At 41.5% G+C, this 24732-nt stretch overlaps 2 protein-coding genes and 1 long non-coding RNA gene across 4 annotated transcripts in view; 2 read left to right on the plus strand and 1 right to left on the minus strand.

The window, feature by feature from the left end:
• The window catches only part of rpl15 (ribosomal protein L15), a 332935-nt gene that overhangs the window by 167248 nt on the left and 140955 nt on the right, over positions 1-24732 (plus strand). The window lies entirely within an intron of this gene.
• On the plus strand, positions 8898-23493 carry maneal (mannosidase endo-alpha like). Of its 2 annotated transcripts, XM_074613847.1 has the most exons (5): positions 8898-9095; positions 9220-10028; positions 11779-11888; positions 20582-20658; positions 22485-23493. In XM_074613847.1, the coding sequence occupies exons 2-5, from the start codon at positions 9515-9517 to the stop codon at positions 23119-23121; spliced, it is 1338 nt and encodes a 445-aa protein (XP_074469948.1). In that variant the 5' UTR covers positions 8898-9095; positions 9220-9514; the 3' UTR covers positions 23122-23493. The 2 variants fall into 2 exon arrangements, with proteins under 2 accessions (XP_074469948.1, XP_074469947.1); XM_074613846.1 differs by having other exon boundaries at positions 8898-10028.
• LOC141754621 (uncharacterized) lies at positions 10037-17180 on the minus strand. Its single transcript, XR_012590686.1, has 3 exons — positions 16940-17180; positions 11732-11892; positions 10037-11174 (listed from the first exon to the last, which is right to left on the minus strand). It is a non-coding gene; the product is annotated as an uncharacterized LOC141754621 (long non-coding RNA).

Genomic DNA, 24732 nt, shown 5'->3' on the forward strand with positions numbered 1-24732 from the left:
GATCACCCCGCCCACTGACACCCTCCAACACACACACACACACACACACGCACACAATAATAAATCCCATCTGCAAAGCGTTTTGCAGCTACTGTTCAAATTAAAGATGGTGTTTCTCCTCCATTTTCATAATCCAAATTTGCATCTCTCTCTGGGAGCTATTTAAAAATGATGTGTTAATATAAGGACAGAAATTATATGAACAAAAAAAGTTAATTTGTTAAAAAGCACAATGAGATTTTAGGGTAGACTATATCCTTCTAATACCTGCCTGTGGGCCACACAAAATGTTGGACTAATGTAATAAATGTAATTGTAAAAAGTAAGAAATAATAATGGGGGTGTTTGATGGTGTTGCATTTTTGAGAGATAAAAATGAGTCAACAATACTGAGGCACTCCGAATAAGTTATATAAATAAAACTAATGCTAGTAGCAGGACAAGCAAAGTCTCACTACTGTGAAACCGACTCTTAATTTTTTACTTCAGCATTCCATTAATTTAATAATGATTACCTATAAGGTATGAAGCTATAATTACACAGTATGCCTTATATAAATTTTAATAATAATTGGCCTCTAATAGGCTACTGTGTAAGGTATAAATGAATGGAGTATAATATGTTTAGTTGAGGGGCTTTTTAAAACTGACTGAATAACATGAAAGCCATCAGGGATGACTTTTGTTTTACAGGTTGAAAACCTCTTAAACCATGCAGATAATCCATTAAACACCCCTTAATATGTTATAATCTTTATGTGAAATTCATGTGGTTTTTGAAGGGTGGTAGGAATTTTATTATTATAATTTTTTTAAGGGTTTTTAGCCCTTAAAAATGCCATAATCAATGAGGAAAGTCCATTAAAAGCCTAATTAAAACCCATTAATATACAATCCTCCATTAAATTAGTAATTATTTTCCTCCAAATCTAGAACCTATTAAATACTTCAGTACTGAACAGAGATTACTTAAAATATCATTCATTCATTGAATGTACTGATAATATATAATAAGAAGAATATATTTCTTATGTAAATTTAGAGGAAAGTCATGTATCAATTAAAGTCTGCTCATCTTGGTATTTAAGGACTTTTGGAATTATTTTTAAGAGTTTTTTAATAACACCTTAAATTGATAATTAATGAATTTGTGAAATATTTAAAATGCAAGTTTAAATTAAGGAGTCATGTACCACTTCAAATGTACTTTAAGTTAAGGAGTTTTAAAGGGGTTTACACCTTTACAAATTGGTGAGCGGCATGTGGACATTATGATGCATTTATATTGTCCAACAGGTGACATTTAGACACCAGGTGGTGGTGATCTGCCCCTTCCTGATCCTTTCAGGGTGAATTTGTTGCAGATGAAATGAAGCTTCCTGCTTTCATTGTCTCTGCTGAGGTGATTCACCTCCACCTGTTACAGTCTGTGAGAAGACATACGGTGGCCCGGTGGAGTCATTCATCCACACTCATTAATTAGTAATCGGTCGCTTTCAAGCTGCTGTAGCAGCACCACAAACCTGCTCTCATCACCGCTGAGTCATGGAACTTCCTGTAATGACACGCACACACACACACACACACACACACACCAGGCATTACATATGTGCAGACATAATGAGCTTAAGCCAGCAGTTTTTCTGACTTCCTGTGAACGAGTGCAGCTTAAAGAGATGGGGTTGTATGAGGTACTTATCCATAGTCAGTGTATTACATACAGTAGATGATGGTCGGCGTGCCCCCAGTTTGGAGAAACAGACAGGAGCACCAGCACCGGAGCAAAGCAATACAGTGTTTTGGACGAGGACGGCAGAAAAAAACGTATTTTAGCCACTTAAAAGTAAGGATCACCTACAAAAATGTATATCCTTTTAAGTGTACGCTATATTTAGAATATATTCCGACAGCGAATTGAACTTAAAGTGAAATGTATCAATACTATTTTTGTCATCTGAGCCTGCTGGCTTTGGAGAGAGCATAGATTTATTTCCCTTTTTAGTTCAGTTCCCCGTCAGATAGGAGAAGAAAAGGGCTGTCTGATGACAAGATAAAGCGGTGAAAATATTCTAAATATAGCGTACACTTGAATGGATATCGATTTTTTTGTGGCGAGCATTCCTTTAAGGTGCCTAAAATCAATTTTGCTGTCATCCCCATCCACAGCAGTACATTGCTTTGCTCCGGTGTCGGTGCTCCTGATGTCTGTTTCTCCAAACTGGGGGCGTGCCGACCATCATCTACTGTAGGTAATACACCGACTATGGATAAGTACCTCATACAACCCCACTTCAAAACACCTGAACTATCCCTTTAATGTCTCCAGCATTGTGTGTGTGTGTGTGTGTGTGTGTGTGTGTGTGTGTGTGTGTGTGTGTGTGTGTGTGTGTGTGTGTGTGTGTGTGTGAGGTGGCATGATAAAAAACAAATGACTCCATTCATGCGTTGGTCTAATAGTCCAGCCAGAAGCCATCTGAAAGTCACCATGGAGGTGGAAAGGCCCACCGGCTGCTGCAAAACAAAACAGGCCACCCTAAGGTGACCAGGGTCACCCAGAGGGACTTGTGGGAACAAAGCCTTGGCACGTGCTTGTTCAACACACACACACATACACGCACACACACACACACACACACACACACACACACACACACACACACACACACACACACACACACAGGCTGTTATGTCACTGAGATTGAAAAGTTGCCTGTCAGTGAAAGACAGAGAGAGTAAGTTCATATTAAAGCATTCAGAATCTACAGTATTTATGTTGTGAATGTAACGGAATACGGTTTAAAACACTCTTCAGTGACTGTTTCTGGGCCCTCGTGTGTTGCAGCAGAGGGGGAAAATAAGCGGCGGCCCCACGGGAAGCCTGTCAGCTCACCTCTCACCCCTTCCTCCAGAGGGCAATCAATCAATAAACCTGATCAATAACAAATCCATAACGTGCTGCCATGTTGTGACAGATATCCCTCCCACAACAAGCCTCTAGGTAGGAACGGCTGCTGCTGGCCGCCTCGGGGCCAAACAGCCAACAATGACAAGCCTTCTTTAGCAAAGGGACCTGTCCATTAAAGGAACATGACAAGATTTTTTAAGGATCGTGAAAACAGATTCAGTTTCACCAGATGTCAATATGGTGGACATTGAACATTTTCAAAGCTACACTGTGTGTGATTTTGATGTGTTTATAGCATCTTTCAAATGACCCTGATGGCATAAAATTAAATAATTGTGATGAAGATTGGTGCAGTCTATGTGTTGCTTTCAGACCATCAATATAATTTTTTTCAACGTTGTGCAGTTATTTAACATGTTCTCATCCCAACTCGTCACATACCGCCGCTTTGTCACGCCCCTCGGCGTTACTTTATTTTTGTCAACAAAACCACTGTAGTTAGGTTTAGGAAGGAACTACATGGTTGGGCTTAAAACTAGTACGTTTGTACAGTGAAAATGACACTAAACGTTGTTAACACGGGACACGAACGTGACCCTCGGGACACAAACAGCGGTCTCCTGGATGAAGGCCCTGTGTTTGTTGGATCCACCTCCCCTCTCTTCCACCCAGTGTGTGTCTTTTTGCTCTTTAAACTACGTCACCACACTCCTGGCGCACTTTCTCGGAGCATTTACTGTTGCTGCTGATGGGTTTATATTGTAGGTAATAGAACACCCGGTGCATTTCATACATCCATGTGCATCCCGAGGCGTTCCCAGGCCAGTGTGGAGATATAATCTCTACACCTAGTCCTGGGTCTTCCCCATGGCCTCCTCCCAGCTGGTCATGCCCCGAACACCTCCCAGGGGGCATCCTTACTAGATGCCAGAACCACCTCAGCTGGCTCCTTTCAACGCAAAGGAGCAGCGGCTCTACTCCGAGTCCCTCATGGATCACTGAGCTTCTCACCCTATCTCTAAGGGAGACGCCAGCCACCCTCCTGAGAAAACCCATTTTGGCCGATTTCAGCGATCTAGTTCTTTTGGTCATGACCCAGCCCTCATGACCATAGGTGAGAGTAGGAACAAAGATTTTCCGGTAGATCGAGAGCTTTGCCTTCCGGCTCAGCTCTCTTTTCGTCACAACGGTGCGGTAAAGCGAATGCAATACTGCCCCCCGCTGCTCCGATTCTCCAGCCTATCTCACGTTCCATAGTCCCCTCACTCGCGAACAAGACCCTCAGGTACTTGAACTCCTTCACTTAGGGTAAGGACTCATTCCATACCCGGAGTAGGCAATCCACTGGTTTCCTGCTGAGAACCATAGCCTCAGATTTAGAGGTGCTGATCCTCATCCCAGCCGCTTCACACTCGGCTGCGAACCAATCCAGTGAGTGCTGGAGGTCACAGACCGATGATGCCAACAGGACCACATCATCTGCAAAAAGCAGCGATCTTATCTTATCTTATCTTATCTTATCTTATCTTATCTTATCTTATTGCTGCCTACCACTGGGGCCCTTCTGACACTACCAGCAGATGGCGCCAATATAAAAACAACTGCTCTAATCCAATTTAAAAGGATACAGTTGCTGTTATTCTGCATTTTTTCTTATTGACAACAAATCCCACAAAAAGACCAAAAACAAGACTGGGTTAGTACATCTCTCAATACTTTCTGACTTCCTTATCCTATCTTCAATTTTTAACAAATGTCACTCAGACAGGAGGAATTTGTGCATTTATTGGGGACTATTTTCAACGGCGGATTAATCCACATTTGGTGCTCTAGTGAGTATTTTGTGGCAGCAGGATGGTGTTTGTGGGATTGAGTCAAAATAAACTCTGAAGGAACATGTCAGCCAGTGCAACAGTGTGACTCATTGATGTATTTTTAATAGTTTTTAAGACAACAATTGAGCTCTATGGCACAAGTCATTGTTGGTTCTGTTTTTTTTGTGAGGTTTTTATGGCAATAAGAAAAATGTAGAATATCTCCAGCCTCCAGCGGGAAGTTCAAAGGATGAATATTATTTTCTAAACTTTTTATAGGCATTGTATGAAAAAAAAGAAATGTTTAATGCAAATGATATAGTTAATCAAAGCGTATGGTGACATGGCCATGCATATAAATGATGTGAATAAAAGTTTGATGTTGGAATTATGAGCTCATAATTGCTGCCTCCTAATTAGCACAGATGCAATTACCTACAGGTGCACATAGAAAGTGTTGAAAGGAGGAAAACAACAGACAATGCTCCATCCCTGTACAGTATAACCTCATCAGTAGCCTCCGTCACACAAAGGGTGGAGCATTGGATGCAACAAAAGGGCTGTTTCAGCACCGGGGACAGCTCCACGAACAAAACAAACACTTCCTTTTGGGACATTTCTGCAACGATAAACTATTTACAGTATAAATCATTCACATTTTTAGGACGACACTGTTGTTGATATATGGTCTCGAGGCCATTGAAATTCCTTTGAAAGATTTGGCATGAAGCTGATTATTGATCCATGTCCAATTAGTCATGCAAATCTATAGGATACGTCGGAATCGTCCACTGTCATCACATTAATCAGTAAACTATTCTCGTAAAAATAAAATACAAAAATAATTGTCTTCACTCACTCCTTAATCTGTCAAGATATCAAAATATGTTTTTTCTGGCCAGACTTCAGCTAAGAAAATGTTTATTGTAAAATGGAAACAGTATTATACAGTATTTGTTTTAGAAATGTTGATTGTGTCAAAAATATCATGTTTTAAATCAACCTAAAGGATAGACTGTACCTGTTTATATATACATAATTGACAACTTAAATGTCCTACTTTACGAATTGCAAAGCAGCAACAGTGATGGATGGGACTGTGTTTTGTGTCTTGTTTTGTCTTTTTTTCCCTTCTTTTTTTTGTCCTAGTTTTTGCATTTTTAAACATATGCTTGTGACAAAACTATTTAAAAAGTTGCTCACAAAATAAATGACCTTTAGTTGTCACTAAATCAAACTTGAAATTGATCCATTTGTAATATTTCTTAATGTAAAAACATCCACGTCAAAACAAAATGGGGTCTCCTGTGTAATTTCATTCTGTTCTAAATCTAGAGGCACCATCTATGGGCGAGATGTGGACATGCAGTCCATCCAGGGACAATAATCTACTCTCAAAGGCTGTTGGAAGATAATGGCCAGCCTCAGTGGACGGGGACTAATAGCTACACCCACAAGCATGAAGATAATAAATGCACTATTTTATCTTCCCCACTAGATGTCACTTCAAGCATGTATTCACTGAGACCACCCAAGACCACAATGATACCATACTGGTTCACAAATAAACCAAAGAAAGATGTATATATCATTTACAAACAGCACTTTCAGGAAACAAAAGTCATTATTAATTTCTTTATGATATTAATGGATAGTAAGAATTAAAGCTCTGATGTTTGCTTTTTGTTTTACTGCCCTGTCTACGGGGACATAAGGGATGTACTTTTTAGTAAAAATGACCTCCATTTATGTTGATTTCTTTTGGCTGGATGACTTTGAAAAACTTGAATTGTGCTACAGGAAGGAAACTTTTTAGTAGCTGATTTTATTAGCCAAGAGAAGGCAGAATATTTGTTTCAGACCGAGCAGTAAAATAACCTGTAATTGAATGAAATGTTTGACCACTGCAACTGTATTTATAGGTGTCTTGTAAACCCATGAAGGTTGGGTATTTTGTGTGCATGACGTGAAAAGAAAGAAAGAAATCAATCAATGTAGTTCACTAAAATTCACAGGAGCATCTGTGAGACAAAAGGTATTACATTTTCAACAAAAAAACAACACGCCTGTATGAGGAGTGATTAGTGCCACAGTGAAGGGATGAGATTAAAAGAAAAGCTGCATTAACAACAAAGTCACAGGTTTTTACTCACTGTAGGCATTGTAGTGTCATGTCTTATTAAGTGACTCAAATGTCTTAGGAGCATTTCGAAAATGTTCCGCTGTGAAATCATGATTTGAAAATCAAAACACTGCTCTGTGTCTCCAGAGATAAAACCTGTGATGAAAAATGTAAACATAACTTCTCGTAAGAGACCACGACTTAGATTTGCAAAGTTGCAATGACCATTAGATCAGGGAGAGATTGTGACTAAATTAAACTATACCAGCTAGCTTCTCATGTTTGGTATCTGGTCGATTCATCAGGTTCTGCCTGGTTAGATATTGAAGCATGCCTAAAAGACAAGGTTACGCTACCAATTAGTTTGATATGAATTAAGTGGAAGTGGACCAATTAAACACACTGTAACAGTCTTTTACCTATGATTAGTGTGAAGTAACACTATAGAGCTGAGCCGGAAGGCAAAGCTCTCGATCTACCGTTCAATCTTCGTTCCTACTCTCACCTATGGTCATGAGGGTTGGGTCATGACCGAAAGAACGAGGTCGCGGGTGCAAGCGGCCGAAATGGGTTTCCTCAGGAGGGTGGCTGGCGTCTCCCTTAGAGATAGGGTAAGAAGCTCAGTCATCCGTGAGGGACTCGGAGTAGAGTCCTTGCTCCTTTGCGTCGAAAGGAGCCAGTTGAGGTGGTTCGGGCATCTAGCACGGATGCCTCCTGGGCGCCTCCCTTGGGAGGTGTTCCAGGCACGACCAGCTGGGAGGAGACCACGGGGAAGACCCAGGACTAGATGGAGAGATTATATCTCTACTCTGGCCTGGGAACGCCTCGGGATCCCCCAGTCAGAGCTGGTTAATGTGGCCCGGGAAAGGGAAGTTTGGGGTCCCCTGCTGGAGCTGTTGCCCCCGCGACCCGATCCCGGATAAGCGGTTGAAGATGGATGGATGGATAGTGTGAAGTAACAAAAATCCACTCCCGCCCACTGTCAACACTTCCATCATTTATTGAATAGCTATATTTCAGTTGTTTCAGTTGCTGTACTACCTATAACTAGCTCCAGGTAGTACTTCTTAGCTCTTTCCAGGAAGCTTCTTTAAAAAATCATGAAATCATGAGGAAATTAGAGACCAATAAAACGTTTTCCCAGAATACCATTTCTGTAGGCAACACAGACATGCTTCTTCATATGTAAGTAGCATTTAAAGGGTAACTTCAGTATTTTTCAACCTGACCTCACAGGCTGCAATATGGTGCTTTACATCCACATAAAGTGCTTGTTTTTGCCACGACAGGATCTGATTGTTATTATAGGTGTCTGACATTATAGAAAGAGTCTCTCTCAAGGAGAAGTCTCGTTCTGAAGTCTGGCGAGGTGAAGTGTTGCCGGAAGACAACGGTGGAATAGTGGAATACATCCATGGTGGCAGCTGCTCACATGCTGCAATGTGGTGCCATTGGGGCAAGCTGGCACCGTCATTCACTAAAAGTGCTTGTTTTTGCCATGACAAAAATCAGTGTCATGTCTGAATATTTAGATGATTTCCACAATGTGGATGAGGTCTTTGAATTCGATGGCTGCTCATATTTATTTGAGCAAGAGTATAGGGATATTCAGATTTCACAACCAGACTTCTCCTTGAGCGGGACTTGGACACAACAATAAACAGACCAGAACAAGCTAAAGGTAAAAAAACATTTTATTTCTTTGTAGGGTTCTTTCCATAAGGTTGTCAGACACTTATAATATCAATCTGAGCCTGTCAGTGGCAAAAACAAGCACTTTTAGTGGACATAACGTTACACATTGAGGCTGCTCACTTGCCCTTGCAGCTCGTTTCGCGGCTGCTGGTTACAGAATTATCCCTCAAAGTTGGACCAATTTCAAAAAAAAAATTCCCGATTAGTCAGTTAGACACTAAAACATGTGAAAATAGGGTCCAGGCTGAAAAATACAGAAGTTACCCTTTAAGAGATGAATCCCAACAGCTCCCCCTTCCTGCTTCTCTTGTGGCATTAATCGCCCCTCATACATGTCTGACTTTCCGGTTGGGGGTTAATCCCTCCTCCCTCCTCCTCCCTCCTGCTCGCACCACAGAAACAAATGTTTCATTCTCTCGTTGAGCATCAACACTCAGTAAAAAACAGCGTTTCTCTCTAATGCAGCAGAACAGAGAGAAGCTATATGATGTGATGTAATAATAAAGATGATGAGATGACAGGAAGAGAAGCAGAAGCAGCCATTGGACGGAACACAAAGGTAACAACCAGACTCTCTTTATTATTAGAGCTTTACAGGAGCTGTGACCAGACTGTTGTCTGCAGACAGACACATGAGGGAACTGTTGACTGATGAAATCGATTTTTGTACTTTTTTCTGGAAGAGGAGAGGATGGGGGAAACTAAAACCAAACGCGGCTGTGCGAGGAGGCGGTTTATTACTGAAGCGTTCTAGTGCCAGCAGGATGCCTTCAGGTCGTGGTGATGGTGGTGATGGAAGTGAAATGCTTCGCGTTTAACAGGCCGGATCCTGCAGCAGTAACCGTCTTTATTTCACCTGCTCGACGCTGAAACCCGATGACTGCATAGATGCTCTGCAGCTGGCATTGAGAGGACCCGTGTTACTGTCTGTGTGTCTGCAGCAGCAGCAGCAGCATCAGCACCGCGGACAGCGACACCATGACGCGGCTCCGCAGGAAGGCTCTGGTGGCTCTCTTCCTCTTCACGCTCTTCATCTTCGGAGCCATGATGGGGCTCCGGACTCTGAAGCCCAGCGACGGCTTCTCGGACCTGGCCCCCGGTATGGACTTCATCGGGGACAGATCCGCCGACAGGAGGCGGCTAGACGTGAAGGACGCGGTGGTGGTGTCGCCGGGCCAGTTCCACATGGGCAGCAGCAGCGACACCAAGGTGGTTTTCACCAGATCCGACCGAGACTACAGCATCTTCTACGACGTGCACATCTTCTACTACCTGTGGTACGGCTCTCCCAGCATGGACAACAAGTACATCCACTGGGATCACGTGCTGGTGCCGCACTGGGACCCCAAGATCGCAGCCAGTCATGCCCAAGGAAGGCACACACCTCCGGATGATGTTGCCTCCAGTTTCTACCCGGAGCTGGGACCCTACAGCTCCAGAGACCCCACGGTGCTGGAGGCACACATGGCCCAGATAGAGGCGGCTGCAGCAGGTACTTCTTGCAACCCTACACTGGTTCTACAGGTTTACACTCCTTTAACATCCAAAAATAGTCTAAAGAAAGTTAAAGCCATAGCTTTTATTGCTGATCTGTTAATTGGATAGACGCCCAAGGTTCTCAAACAAAAGCAGAACCAGAAAATATTCATCTTAAAGGTCCCATATTGTAAAAAGTTATATTTTCATGTCTTTTATATTATAAAGCAGGTTTAAGTGTTTTATAAATCCTGTTAAACTATCAAAACGCTCAATATAAGGAGAAATACACACAGCCTGTATTCAGAAATTGTGCATTTGAAACAAGCCGTTAGGATTTCTGTACATTTGTGATGTCACAAATATACAATATTTAGACCATTACACAGTTTTAAACATAAGCATTCTAAATGTGTCCCGGTTTATAGCCGTTTGCAGTGTATGTTAATAGCATCAGCTGACAGGAAGTAAACATGGATCCAAACTGTTGCCTAGCAACGCAATCCCGTACAATTCTGTTGAAATGCACTAAAACGGAGCGTTTCAGACAGAGGGTGAATCAGGTATATTCAAGCAGACAGTATGATGAAAATAAAGCGGGTTTTTTAACATTACAGCATGTAAACATGTTCTAGTAGAAACACAAAATACAAGTATGAACCTGAAAATTAGCACGATAGGGGACCTTTAAAGGAGCAGTGTGTAGCATTTAGGGGGATCGATTGGCAGAAATATAATATTAATAAGTATGTTTTCTTTCGTGTATAATCACCTGAAAATAAAAATCGTAGTGTTTTCATTACCTTAGAATGAGCCGTTTACATCTACATAGGGAGCGGGTCCTCTTCACAAAGCCGGCCGCCATGTTTCTACAGTAGCCTTTAAATTTTAAAGGTGCACATTGATTGAATAATAATAATAATAATAATAATAGAAAAAATAGTGAGTTTCAGTTTTTTTATTTGTAAATATTAATGAAGAACACTTACTGACACTCATAATTTACTTTTTAAATGTACAGTGTGTAGGATTTGGTGGTATCTAGTGGTGTGGTTGCAGATTGCAACCAACTGAATACCCAAAAGTTTCTCATCCCAACTCATCACAGACCACCGCTTTGTCACGCCCCTTGGCGTCTTTTTATTTTTCGGCATCAAAGCCACTATAGGTTTAGGAAAGAAATACATGGTTGGGTTTAAAAAAAACAACTGCATTTGTACAGTGAAAATGACACTTAACGTTGTGAACACGGGACATGAATGAACAGCTGATTGTAACATGACGCCTTGTGTTTGTTGGACCCATCCACCTCGTCTCCCACCCACTCGGTGTGTCTCTTTCACTCTTTAAACTACAGTATGTCACTACACTCCGGGCGCACTTTCTCGGAGAATTTACTGTTGCCTTCGATGGGTTTACATTACAGTTAATGGAACGCCCGGCCGTGACTAAGCCACTGTGACAAAGTCTCCCTATTTAGATATGAACAGCTCACTCTAAGCTAGCAAAAACACAACGATTCTTAGTTTCAGGAGATTATACATCAACAACTAATGAAAACATAGTTATTATATTCCATTTCTGCTAATAGATCCCCAAAATGCTACACGCTGTTCCTTTAACGCCACATCCAAGAAGTTAACATTTCCTGCATGTGCCTCAATCCCCCAACAAAACAAGTGCTTTAACCTCCAACATCATTCCATACATTCTTCATACCTGACTGTACTCAGATCAGTGTTCCTCCTCCTGCTGTGGTGTTGTAGGGGTGCTGGTTTTGTCCTGGTATCCTCCCGGGGTGGCAGACGACCACGGGGAGCCCACCGAGGACCTGGTTCCTGCTGTCATGGACGCCGCCCACAGGCACAGCATCAAGGTAACTGGTGAGACAACCGGTATGTTTTTTCCTTTCTGATGATTTACTGAATGAATGATTTGCCAGTGACAGTTAAATGTTAAAGCCAAGAACAACATCTTGTTTTTTTTAAATTGTGTGTGACAAGTTAGTTCTTTGTGCATACAAGATTTAAAACACATTATTTTTCAGGACATTGAGTTGACATCCGATTGACCCGTTTCATTGCTGTCTGCAAACCATGTCTGTTTTGTGGAGCAGTTTATACGGGCAGCTAACAAATTCAAAGACCTCATCCACATTGTCGAAATCTAAATATTCAGCCATGACATTAAAAATCTTTTAGACAACACTAAGCTACGCTTTCTGTACTCCAACACAACAAACTCTGTCCGGCTGGCACTTGTTTCCACCATGGATGTATTCCACTGTTCCACCATTGTCTTCCGGCAACACGTCACCTCGCCAGATTTCAGAATGAGACTTCTCCTTGAGCGAGACTCTTTTTCCATAATGTGACACTTATAATAACAATCAGAGCCTGTCATGGCAAAAAACAGCACTTTTAGTGGACGTAAATGACGTGCCAGCTTGCCCCAATAGCACCACATTGCAGTGTGTGAACAGCTGTCGTCTACAGCGCTCTTCCTCAATACTGGACCAATTTCAGGAATTGTTGTCCCTATGAAGCTGGGAATACATTGTACGATTTTAACCTGTTTCTGGCTTCTGAATTTTGAGCCACAGGACTCAAGTCTGACCAAATCTCAGCTTTGTCGGGCATCGTTTGCCGTGCAGTGTACAGGGGAGACCGAGGACCGATTAACTTCTCCCGACTAGCCGTCGGACATAGTAAAATGTAGCTAACTTACCTCCAATTCTCTCTGCAAAAGCCATACTGTCCACGTCTTCCTTACCACCTGCGAGTCCATATAACGTTACGCCGGTACCTCTTTTTTAGACGTTTCAGCAGACAGGATGACACAGATGATAAAGGCAGCACATTTCTGCCTTGTTAGCATTGTGACCCGTACTGACCTCTGCTATCAAACAAACTTAACCTGCCTCAGAGCTTTCAAACAAATCTTTATTGACAACTGTCAACGGACAGAATAGTCTACAGAGGCCGACGGCAGTGTTTTTTTCTATTTTACACGTACAGTGTGAGCACTCAGGTCGTGGTTGACGATCAGACCGTACAGCGTGAGCACATAAATCGTGAGCTTTGTCTTTACATCGTGAACGATCTACTCGTACAGTAGGAGTAGGAAGTACACAACAATATTTCCAAAATTGTGCAGTGTATGCCCAGTCAGTTAGACACCAAAACATAGGAAAACAGGGTTGAAAAATACAGAAGTTACCCTTTAAAACTGCATTTTTTTTTTCCCACTTGAGAAAAAGTGTGTCATGCCCTTTAATCAAAATGCAGCATGTCTTGCAGCTGCATTGCATTCTGGTCCACTGAGATCTCCTGACAGCGAAGAAACTGCTATCTACCCAGCGGGTCCCAGCGGCATCTTCAATTTTGATGCTCTGACCTCAAAACCTGACATTTATAGTAATAATATGGAGGTTGCAGAGAGATGAAAATGTTCCAATAGCTGTTTTTAAAGCTAGAAGTGCTGTCGGGTAGATTGTCTGTTTCGATGCACCACTCCATCGAACAAAGTCACATCTACTTTAGCACTCAGACCAGATATCATAAAGCCGTAATGTGCTGAAGGTGCTTGAGACAGCAGGGGCAAAACAAGCTGAGCTCAGTCTGTAGATTCAGCATTAAGAGGGACAGAAGAGCTTTCCCTCCGTCTACTTTCTTGCTCCTTATATGGAAGTCTTAGACGGAGAACTGGGTCTCTCTGTGTGTCTCAGTCAGACTTACACAACAGTGTGTATCTCACAGCTGACCTGAGGGCTAATGCTCCAGTGTTTCAGTGCACCAGAGCTGCCGCTGACAGAAATACAGGCTGAAGTCTGTGTTTGTGAGCAGTCATGTGTGTGTGTGTGGGTGTGTGTGTGGGTGTGTGCGTTTTCTCTGACAGTGTCATATATGTGTGCCTTGCATGTCATTTGTTATAGTGCTTTTGACAAAAGAGGAGTTTCTCTGTTAATATTCAAATGCAAAATGAGGTGTGATGAGGGTTAGGGATGCACCGATTTATCGACCAAACATTGGTATCCAATTATTTTCGCCTCGTTGGCCCCAATCACCCTATCGGCAAATAAGATGACATTCACCGATGGCAGTGGCCGATGTTTATGTGTTGCATTCATTTTGTGCCGGCTAAACGTTGTGTTGTTAGCTGCTGATTTAAATAAGGGATAATGTACAGCGAGCCGGCCATTGTTGTGAAATAAAACCATCTGAATGTGGTTTATTTCACAACAATGACCCGCTAGCTGTATATTATCCTGCTTATTACACGGCCACTAACTTAAGAAATCAATAATTTAACACAAAAACTGTCCTCCAAAGTCCGACATCAGTACTGCGCCCATAGCAACGGTCTGTTATATATAGCAACAGTCTGTTATACATAGCAACAGTCTGTTATACATAGCACGATTGTTATACATAGCAACGGTCTGTTATACATAGCAATGGTCTGTTATACATAGCAACGGTGTGCTATACATAGCAACGGTCCATTATACATAGCAACGGTCTGGTATACATAGCAATGGTCTGTTACACAGAGCAACGGTCTGTTATACATAGCAACAGTTTGTTATACAAAGCAACGGTCTGTAATACAAAGCAACGGTCTGTTATACATAATAATGGTCTGTTATACATAGCAATGGTCTGTTATACATAGCAACGGTCTGTTATACATAGCAACGGTCTGTTATACATAACAGCGGTCTGTTATACATAGCAAAGGTCTGTTATACATAGCAACGGTCCGTTATACAAAGCACTGGTCGGTTATACATAGCAACGGTCTGTTATACATAGCAACAGTCTGTTATACATAGCAACAGTCTGTTATACATAGCAACAGTCTGTTATACATAGCAACGGTCTGATATACATAGCAACAGTCTTTTATACAAAGCAACGGTCTGTTATACATAGCAACAGTCTGCTGTAAAGAAATAATAGATCGTAAAATGCTGTGATTGACCAATCAGAATCAAGTATTCAACAAATGTAATAATTACATTTAATTTAAGTTTCACAAAATGTTTTTGTTGGGTGGCTATAGGTAATAAATCCCTCTCATAGAGTAGGCAGTTGTTTACAGGCTAAAAGGGATTTTGAAGCAGTTATCTTTCATGTGAAAGAAGGTTATTTTAAAGCTTGTTACATAAATTGCATGAATGCAGGGCTGAATGACTTAAAGAGTGAAGACAGTTCAGTTATTTTTTTATAAAGATGTCTTTGTTTCCCTAGCACCAAAGGGGGAATAAATAACAACAAAATAACCAACGACAAAACATCAGTATCAGCTATCGGCCAAACCTTTGTTTTAAACATCGATATCGGCCCATAATTTTGCACTCGGTGCATCGCTAATCGTTGTTCCTAATTCCATCCGGACCAGACCACTGGTTGAGACAAACAGGAGGACACAGACTGATCTATAATCCCCTCCAGCGCTCCATCCTCACTAATTAAGCATAGATTGACCCTGTTTGAACAGTGAAATGTTGATGTCAGGGTGCTAGCAGCAAACAAGGAGAGAGAAATGAAAACTGTAGTAGAGCACGGACGTATCATCTTTAATGACAACAAACCTCTCACTATAACAAGGAAGCTTTCTTGTTTTAATGATAAATATTTTGCAGTTTTGTCAGATGGGATTTGACTATTTTAATGAACTGATCGAGCCTTTCTTCCTTTTATAGTCAACACACAATTACATGTGCTCTCGACCCATTCTCACTCCCAACTTGTCAAATACTGACGCTTGGTCAGTGCCCCTCGGTGTCTGGTACCGACACACCAAGGCAACCTTTAGCATCTGACGGTCAGAGCCGCTGACATAGGTCGGGGGGGATTTGATTTGGACAGGTCAAACAAACACAGACTTTCACCCAGGAGACTACTGTTAGTGCCCTGTGTCAATGTTGACTTATTTTTAGTTTCCTGACGTAACTTCTGTACTTAATTAACGCAAGTTACGTAACACACGTACTTATTTTACATAAAAAACATACTTATTTTAACCCACATCATGATCTTTTCCTAACCCTAATCAAGTACTATTGTTGTGTAAGTAAACCTAAAAACTAAGTAAACCTACGTTGGGAGTTTATTTATTACCTGTGAGGATTTCTGGACAATATTTGTCATTGGTTTATGTTGTTAATTGATTTCCAATAATAAATATACACATGCATTTGCATAAAGAAAGCATATTTGCCAGTTCCTATGTTGACAAGAGTATTAAATACTTGAGAAATCTCCCTTTAAGGTACATTTTGAACAGATAAAAATGTGTGATTAATCACGATTAACTGTGGACAATCAAGTGATTAATTGTGATTAAATATTTGACAGCCCTAATTGTGACACATTGTACAGCACAGCACACAATGCAGTTCTGTCTTTGAGTGTTTGTAACTTTTGCAGACCGTTTACATGCACAATGTAACTATATTAACACACTAAAGGAAAAGCCCAAAAGCATAATAGGTCCTCTTTACAAGTGTGTAGGAGGCTGAAGGGCATGTGTATGATAACTCTTTAAAGCGTCTAGTTGTAATTACAAACTGACACATTATGATGACAAAATTGTCCCATTACGATGACATAGAGTTGTAATGAGAAAATGCGCCTGTCGTAAGAGAGAATTATTTCGTCTTTAAATTGTCCAGAGAAAAGCTTATTTGTGCCTGGGTTTCTCCTGTGGGTGTCTTTTAGTATAAAGCATCACAGATTAGAAGGTAAATATGGATGTGTTATGTGCACATTATGCTGATTATTTCTGGTTATTCTGTGGCCATTTCCAGACCCTCATGGAGCGAAGTTGCCTCGCACAGACACTTTATTTTTTCTTTTGCATCTGCACATTTGAATGTATCATCTCCATTTACATAATAAGCTGATATAATGTGGCACGCACCATCATGATGATATAACATCATCATCGCCTCAGGTCAGTGTTTGTCATCATCTGAAGGAACCGTCAGGAGGGTTGTTGTTGTTGAGGCGGCGGCGGCGTCGACACACCTGAGGCCTGGCATGTAAATATGAGAGTCTGTCGCCGTCACATCACAACGTGAGGCGATCTGAGCAAACAAAGCACTTTTCATCCGCGCCCATCCGTGCTTTTATTCAGCCAAACGGGAACAGATTGAGTGGCGTCTTACCTCACTGGCCTTTCACGATTTCCAACCAGTCGAGACAGCTGACGAGCCCGAGCCCGGGCGCCAAAACGCCGCCGCGTTGCCATGGAAACTGTTTAGGAAGACCTTGCAGCCTCTTTTGAAAGATGGAGTGGGCGTCGTGCGCTCGGTGTTTGTGGCTCGACAGCTCTGTCAATGCTTCACTGTTTGCCGCTGAGCTGCAGTCGACCCTTTTTTTTCTCTCTCTTTTGTGACTGAAGCAAACAAGCGTACCACAGTTGATCCTGGATGACAGACGGCATCAATCACTCAGCTTTCAGCTCCTTCAGCCAGAGAACATAACACAGTGTACTCTGTCAAATCATGCTCATACCTCCAGCTCTGGTGATTTAGTTCTTCTGAAGAAACCTGAACCAGAATTCCCTCTGGATCACATAAATCTGAAATCTGAAGTCTGAGTTATTACTGAGAAGCAGCTAAAAAGGGATTTCTAAGACACTTGGGTCAGTGGAATAGATGTCGTCCTGTTTCACCCGAATGTGTTGACAGATGAGACGATAATACGGGACATGGCTGTGGGGATAGTGAGCATCTTCTTCTCTTGTTCTCTCCTCCTCCTCCTCCCTCTCAGCTCCATTTTCAAGAAATCCTGCAGGCTAAACTTAGCTTCTGTCTCCTTCTATCTTTATACTATAAGGAGGAAAAGGACACTGTTTGCCCGCCTGTTTCCTCTTTGATGACTGATGGCTCTTGGACCGAGGTGCCTCTCCAATAGGAGATTATTTTTATACCGTTTGTGAACCAAACACACAAGTGCTCATACAAGAATCTAAGCATATTCAGTCAACCTGTATCAATAAGTAGGAAAAGGCAAAAAGAACTTCACTGAAATTCCTAAAATAAATGCAATATTTATGACATGCAAACTCAAAGGGATGCTGTGGAGTTGTGCTGTAGAGAAATGTTTGATGAGCAGCTCCCTTCAATGACTATGTTTACATGCACACTAATATTCCACTATTATTCCAAATTACGGCTGTCAACCAATTAAAATAGTTAATCGCGTTTAATTGCAAATTAATCACACATTTTTTTATCTGTTCAAAATGTACCTTAAAGGGAGATTTGTCAAGTATCTAATACTCTTCCCAAGAAGGTGGTTGAAGGAATGAAAGAGGGAGGCTGTGTTCGCAATCAGTTACGTTAATCGGAGTATGCACAGCTGCATGTAAATGGGAATATTAGTATAATATACATTTTCGTTAGACATGTAAACAGCTTAGGAGGAGGAAAGACGAGGAACGCATACCCTTACCACAGTACAATTAAATTCCATAGTAGTGAAAAAGTGCACACTAGTATAATGCAAAAAAACGTTTTAATAATTTACCTACATTTCGACATGCCAGTCTTCTTCAGGGTAATGAAAGACAACAAACATCTCCACAGGCATTAAACAGACACAGGTGTGTTCAGGGAGGAGCACACGGCTACCAGATTCAATAGGGTATTTAAAAACCACATTAGAAAAAGATTTAAATAAAAAAAACTTAGGTTGAACAGTCATCAAAAGTGAAGTATGTAGGCTGCAGCCTTAGATAACCAAAAGAAACAGGACACCCCTGGCTCCATCTGGAACACCGCCTTAATCCTTCAATAATACTGATCTACATAAACAGCAGCTCCTTAATAAAATGTCAGATGAGTCAGTCCTGCAGTATTATTCACACACCACTGAGCAGCGGGAACAATATGTTTTACGAAATCATGAAAAGGCGTTAAAGCTGTTTTTATTGCAGGTTTATTATATCCTGCTTATAAATACAATAGAAGTCCACTGCAGAAAAGGCCGTTAAATGCATGTGAGACGTTTCCTCTGTCAATTATCAAGAGGTGATGAAGCCTTTGTAGGTGCTGGGCAACAATTATCAGCACAAAAGAATATGAAAGCACCAGCATACTGCTATCTATCTTCCACATGGACATGACTGACAACATTTCAACTGTTAATGAATTCATTTGTAGTCAAACAGTTGTCAGTCATGTCTCTTCTTCAGGACCATTTGTGGTCAAAATGTTGTCAATCATACCCATGTAGAATAAAAGCTCTTTTACTATTTTACACTCAATGACATCCTATCACAAGACAGCCCATGCTACAGTCTGTAAATGTTTGTGAACGGCCACTAACCAAACTACCAGGATTTCGTTCAACTCTCCGTCTGACTCTCATCACGTGATGAGTCACTGCTACTCTGCTGCTGCTGCTGTACGGAGAAGACACTTTCAGTTTATGATAGCGTCCGTCGTCCAACTAAGTAAGCCTACTGATACAACCCGGTCTCACAGGAAAATTAAATAAATAGCACGACATTACACGTCATTTGTACGCCGCAGTTAGGTTTAGGCAACAAAATCACTTAGTTAGGTTTAGGAAAAACATCATGGTTGGGATCAAAATACAGGGCCGGCTTAAGGGATATAGGCCGTATAGGTGGTCGCCGGGGGCGCCACCTTCTGGGGGGGGCGCTGGTTGCCCTTTAAAAAAATAAAATAATAAAAAATGCCAGTGGATGTCCTTCCTCATTTTCTGCATTGAGGTAACAAATTAAATAATAAAGAAATAAAGAACAAATTTACTTTTCACCCCTGTAACTCTCTTTCTCACACTTTTTCATCTAACTGGCAGCACTAATTTGTTAATAAAAGTGTAAATTGCAGTGAAACTGACTAAACCCTTTTAAGCCTACAATATCAGGAACACATTGTTTATTTATATTATAATAAATACAGTTATTTATGAAAATAAAAATCTAAACTTTTGTCTTAAAACCATTGTGATGAATGATGTGTGTTGCGGTCGCCTAGGGCACCAAAAGGCCTAGAGCTGGCCCTGTTAAAATAAGTACGTAAACTAAGTAAAATGCGTACGGAAATAACGTAACATAACTACGGAAAAAATGCCACAAACGTAACTTGCAAAACAAAACAGGTTAAAAATCCTATATTTGTTGGACCCATCCACCTTTCGCCTACCATCAGCGGTCTTTCTCCCTTTTTACTCTACGTCACTTAGCTCTAGCACTAGCACTAGAGAACTACCTTTGCAAAGGTTCACCATATTTTTCTCTCAAGCCAATCAGAGCAGACTGGTCTTAAAGAGACAGGCGCTAAAACGGAGCGTTTCAGACAGAGGGTGAATACAGGTATATTCAGACAGACAGGATGAGAATGTGTTTTTTTAACATTAAAGCATGTACTGGTTGTCCATCAAAACAAACAATACATTGGAATAATGAACAACTCAGTGTGAAATTCACTGCATAACCACCTTTTTTTCCAGCTGTTTGTGTATTTACGTTGTGCTTTTATGATCTTTTTTGTTAACACCTGTGTTCAAATATTTGTGTTTTGCACAGGTGGCCTTTCACATACAGCCATACAAAGGACGGACGGACCAGAGCATGCATGACAACATCAAATACATTATTGACAAGTACGTTTCGCTTTCCTCTCTCTGTGCCAGATGTGTTTTCCTTTCACTGACCGAAGGGTGTAGCTCTGCTTTCCATATCTGACGTTAGGAGTCTGGCGATGTGGTGAACCTTGAAGTCTGAGAAAGGGAAGATGAGGAGCAGGTTGTTAAATATAGATGTCTCTCTCCCCTGTGATCCGACTGTAATGGATCAGCAGGTAGCTTTAGCCCTGACTTCGACCAGTCTGTGTCAAAGGGAACCTGACTCTTTGTCTGTCTCATAACATTTGATTATATTCAGCTTAAGCAACGTGTAAAATCTGTTAGCTTTAGGAGAGAGAGATGTGGAAAAGGCTGTGAGGCTAATCAGACAGTGTTTCATCTCATAAGATATTCAGTAGTAGTCTGGTAAAAAAAAAAGAAGCCCGTGATCTCACACTGTGACTAAGAGCGAGAATAAAGAGTCTCAGCGATGCCGTGTTTATAATGATACAAGACTGGAGTAAAATCAAAGCTCAGCCTCGAGAGCCTCCAGTTGAATCTGGACTTTTAAGTTGCTGCCAATGTTTCCAGAAACCCACTGTGCCGACCAACTGTATAAGACGGAAGAAAAATTGAAGGGACAGAAAAACGGTCTCAGTAAAGCGTAAATATTTTCTGAATGGCTGAAACAACCTGTGAAATCTTAGCTGTATTAAAGGTGCAACATGTGAGTATCATTACATTTGAAACATTAGTATAGACTATAAAAATGGAATAGGAGTAGAACGGACATTGAACTCTTTTCTGTGGTCATTTGACCAGTACAAAAGAAAATGGTGATTGTTGTTAGTTGGAATTAGCAAGCTAGCTAACAAGCCAGACATCCGGGGGACGGCTTCCAAAATCCCATTGCTCCGAAAATACACACTCTCTGTGCAACCAATCTTGGACTCCATCGGCTATCTGTCTGATGACAGATAAGCCTCTGGGGGGAAAGGGGCTATATTTCTGGGGTTCCGGGATAGCCAGCGGATATCCGGGCCATCCTGTTCATTGTTTACAGTCTGATTAGCAACTTCAGACTGAGTTGAGAGACAATGCTAGTTCACCAGTAAAAAAACTAAATCATCGTCAGACGATAGCCGGTGGGGACCACCTACTCAACTGCGCGCCTCATTTGAATAGACAGGCAGACGCGAGCGCTGGTCCGCCTCGCGGCATGGAAACAGCTGCTGTGCTCTACTGTATCCTCTCGGTACAAGAACCTCATATTTTGATGTTAATAAAATGTACCCAAATTCACGAATATGTAGGATATTACTACTGACATTCCTTTAATATTACGTCACAGCGTCTGCTGTATGAGCCATGTGTTTACTACGTGGTTATTTGCATTTAGAGCGGGGAAGTGAGATCGGATCACGAGTGGTCACTCGGGACGCATGTTAATGCCAGGTCACCAGAGACACAACTTCAAATGAATGCTTCTGTGACTCTATGTCTACTACTAGATGTATATAGGCCAATGTTCAATTTCCTGAGTTACTGTAGTTCTCTCCCCTGTTAGCGTTAAGCCCCTATGAGTAGGATTTGAATATTCTTAACTTTCTGACTTTGGCGACTGCTAGTGGTAGTAAAATAGTAAACCTGTAGCAGCACACAACAAAGCGAAACAAGCCACCAATTATTATTTAGAGTAATTCTGCCAGCAATTCTGCCACTTTGTCCAGGATTTGAACAATTTTGGTGTTCCCAACAAACACTGCAACCCTTATAATCACAAAAATCTACCTATAGTAGCTTTAAAAATGTTTTTCTATGCATATTTTAACAGCTCAAAATTCTCCTTCTATTATGTTTCTCAGGTATGGAAAGCACGGCGCCTTCTACAGATTCCGGTCCAGCACCGGGCGAGTCCTGCCTCTATTTTACGTCTATGACTCCTACCTGACGCCGCCGGAGTCCTGGTCGGAGCTTCTGACCGCTAAAGGCTCCCACAGCATCAGAGGCACGCCTTACGACGGCGTTTTCGTCGCCCTCATCGTGGAGGAGCGCCACAAGCACGACATCCTAGCCAGCGGCTTTGACGGTATATACACCTATTTCGCCTCCAACGGCTTCTCCTTCGGCTCCTCCCACCAGAACTGGAAAGCCGTCAAGTCCTTCTGCGATGGGAACAATCTGCTGTTTATTCCCAGCGTCGGCCCGGGGTACGTGGACACGGCTGTTCGGCCGTGGAACAACCACAACACCAGGAACCGGGTTAACGGACGCTACTACGACACGTCCTTGCAGGCGGCCTTGTCCGTCAGACCGGAAATCGTCACCATTACTTCCTTTAACCAATGGCATGAAGGCACACAGATAGAGAAGGCCGTACCCAAGAAAACAGTGACCCGTTTGTACCTGGACTACCAACCCAACCAGTCAGACCACTACTTGGAGCTGACACGCCAGTGGGCCGAGAACTTCAACAAGGAGAAGGACAAGTGGCTGATGTGAACGTGGCTTTATTTCCCTGGTAGACGCTCTGAGCGTGACCAGAAATGACATTAGGTCAGCTCCTACTGTTAAAAAGACAAACCCTTTATGTTCATCAACCTAACTCCTGATGAGATTTTCTCTAAATGTTCCCTCTTACTGTTTTTAATCACTAACATGTTTTGTACAGGTTAATAATGTCACTGATATGTTGAAGCTACACAATCATGGACAGATGATCGTTTCCTGTTCGGTATCTGTTTGCAACATCAAGAACGTGCGTCTATGTACAGGAACTCTACTCTCTAGGGTCTTTTTTCTTATTTTCCTATGATGAACGACTGTTCTTTCCTGTATTTCTTTGAAGACAAAATTAAAATTTGTGTCTGCTTACTGGTGGTGAATCAGTGCCCTGGGTTGCAAGAAATGTGGTATTTTAGTTAGGGCTGTCAAAGTTAACGCGATAACGCCACTCATTTCTTTAACGCAACTTGCGATTTTTAGGTTATAGCGGGTTTTAAAGTTAGAGTGAAGATACTGGCATCATATGAAACTAGAAAACCTAAGAATCCATTGGTAGCTCGTCGCAAAGGAGGTTAAATAACGCTCCAAACTTAAGCTAAATTTTGGAGAGCAAAAACTGGCATGTCCATTTTCAAAGGGGTCCCTTGACCTCTGACCTCAAGATATGTGAATGAAAATGGGTTCTATGGGTACCCACGAGTCTCCCCTTTACAGACATGCCCACTTTATGATAATCACATGTAGTTTGGGGCAAGTCATAATCAAGTCAGCACACTGACACACTGACAGCTGTTGTTGCCTGTTGGCCTGCAGTTTGCCATGTTATGATTTGAGCATATTTTTTATGCTAAATGAAGTACCTGTGAGGGTTTCTGGACAATATCTGTCATCATTTTGTGTTGTTAATTGATTTCCAATAATAAATATATACATATATTTGCATAAAGCAGCATATTTGCCCATTCCCATGTTCGTAAGAGTATTAAATACTTGACAAATCTCCCTTTAAGGTACATTTTGAACAGATCAAAAATTTGTGATTAATCTGTGATTAATCACCATTAAATATGGACAATCATGCGATTAATCACGATTAAATATTAATCGAATGACAGCCCTAAAAAAAATAACATATAAAATAATCCGGTTAAATAACTTGATTTTTTTCTGGGTTAATAAATTATGGTATCGGATCGGTTCATAGACTGGCCGACTCGCCGATTCCCAATATCAAATTTTAACCCTGAACATACAATTATGGCCTTTACTATGCTGGTTTCTGTCATTTATAAATGGTGGTGTTCATATGAAGTAAAAACAACACAGAACACCTGAATGTCAACTTCTATTCAGACTGATCTGTTGTTGCTTGGTTTTGGTAGCCGGGCTGTCCAAGCAATCCTGTTACTAATAAAAACTTGTGTTTTCGGGTTGATTCCAGCTGTTGATTTGGATTATGTCCCAGTCCTGCAGAAATAAAAGCACTTAGATCTGGGCATTTAATGCAAGTATTTCAATGACCTGAACTAAAAGAGAAGGAAAGGTTCAAGAGGTCAAATAAACTTACTGCCCCAAGCATGCATGGTGGGAACACCATGCTAACATTTA

Source organism: Sebastes fasciatus, chromosome 17 (genome assembly GCF_043250625.1).
Source record: "Sebastes fasciatus isolate fSebFas1 chromosome 17, fSebFas1.pri, whole genome shotgun sequence".
Taxonomy (NCBI): Eukaryota; Metazoa; Chordata; class Actinopteri; order Perciformes; family Sebastidae; genus Sebastes; species Sebastes fasciatus.

Bases quoted from the DNA above. Each gene is read 5' to 3' on its own strand.
- maneal (XM_074613846.1), top strand. From the start codon at position 9,515: ATGACGCGGCTCCGCAGGAAGGCTCTGGTGGCTCTCTTCCTCTTCACG. The intron at 10,029-11,778 runs GTACTTCTTGCA...GTGGTGTTGTAG, and splicing joins GATAGAGGCGGCTGCAGCAG to GGGTGCTGGTTTTGTCCTGG. The intron at 20,659-22,484 runs GTACGTTTCGCT...TATGTTTCTCAG, and splicing joins ATCAAATACATTATTGACAA to GTATGGAAAGCACGGCGCCT.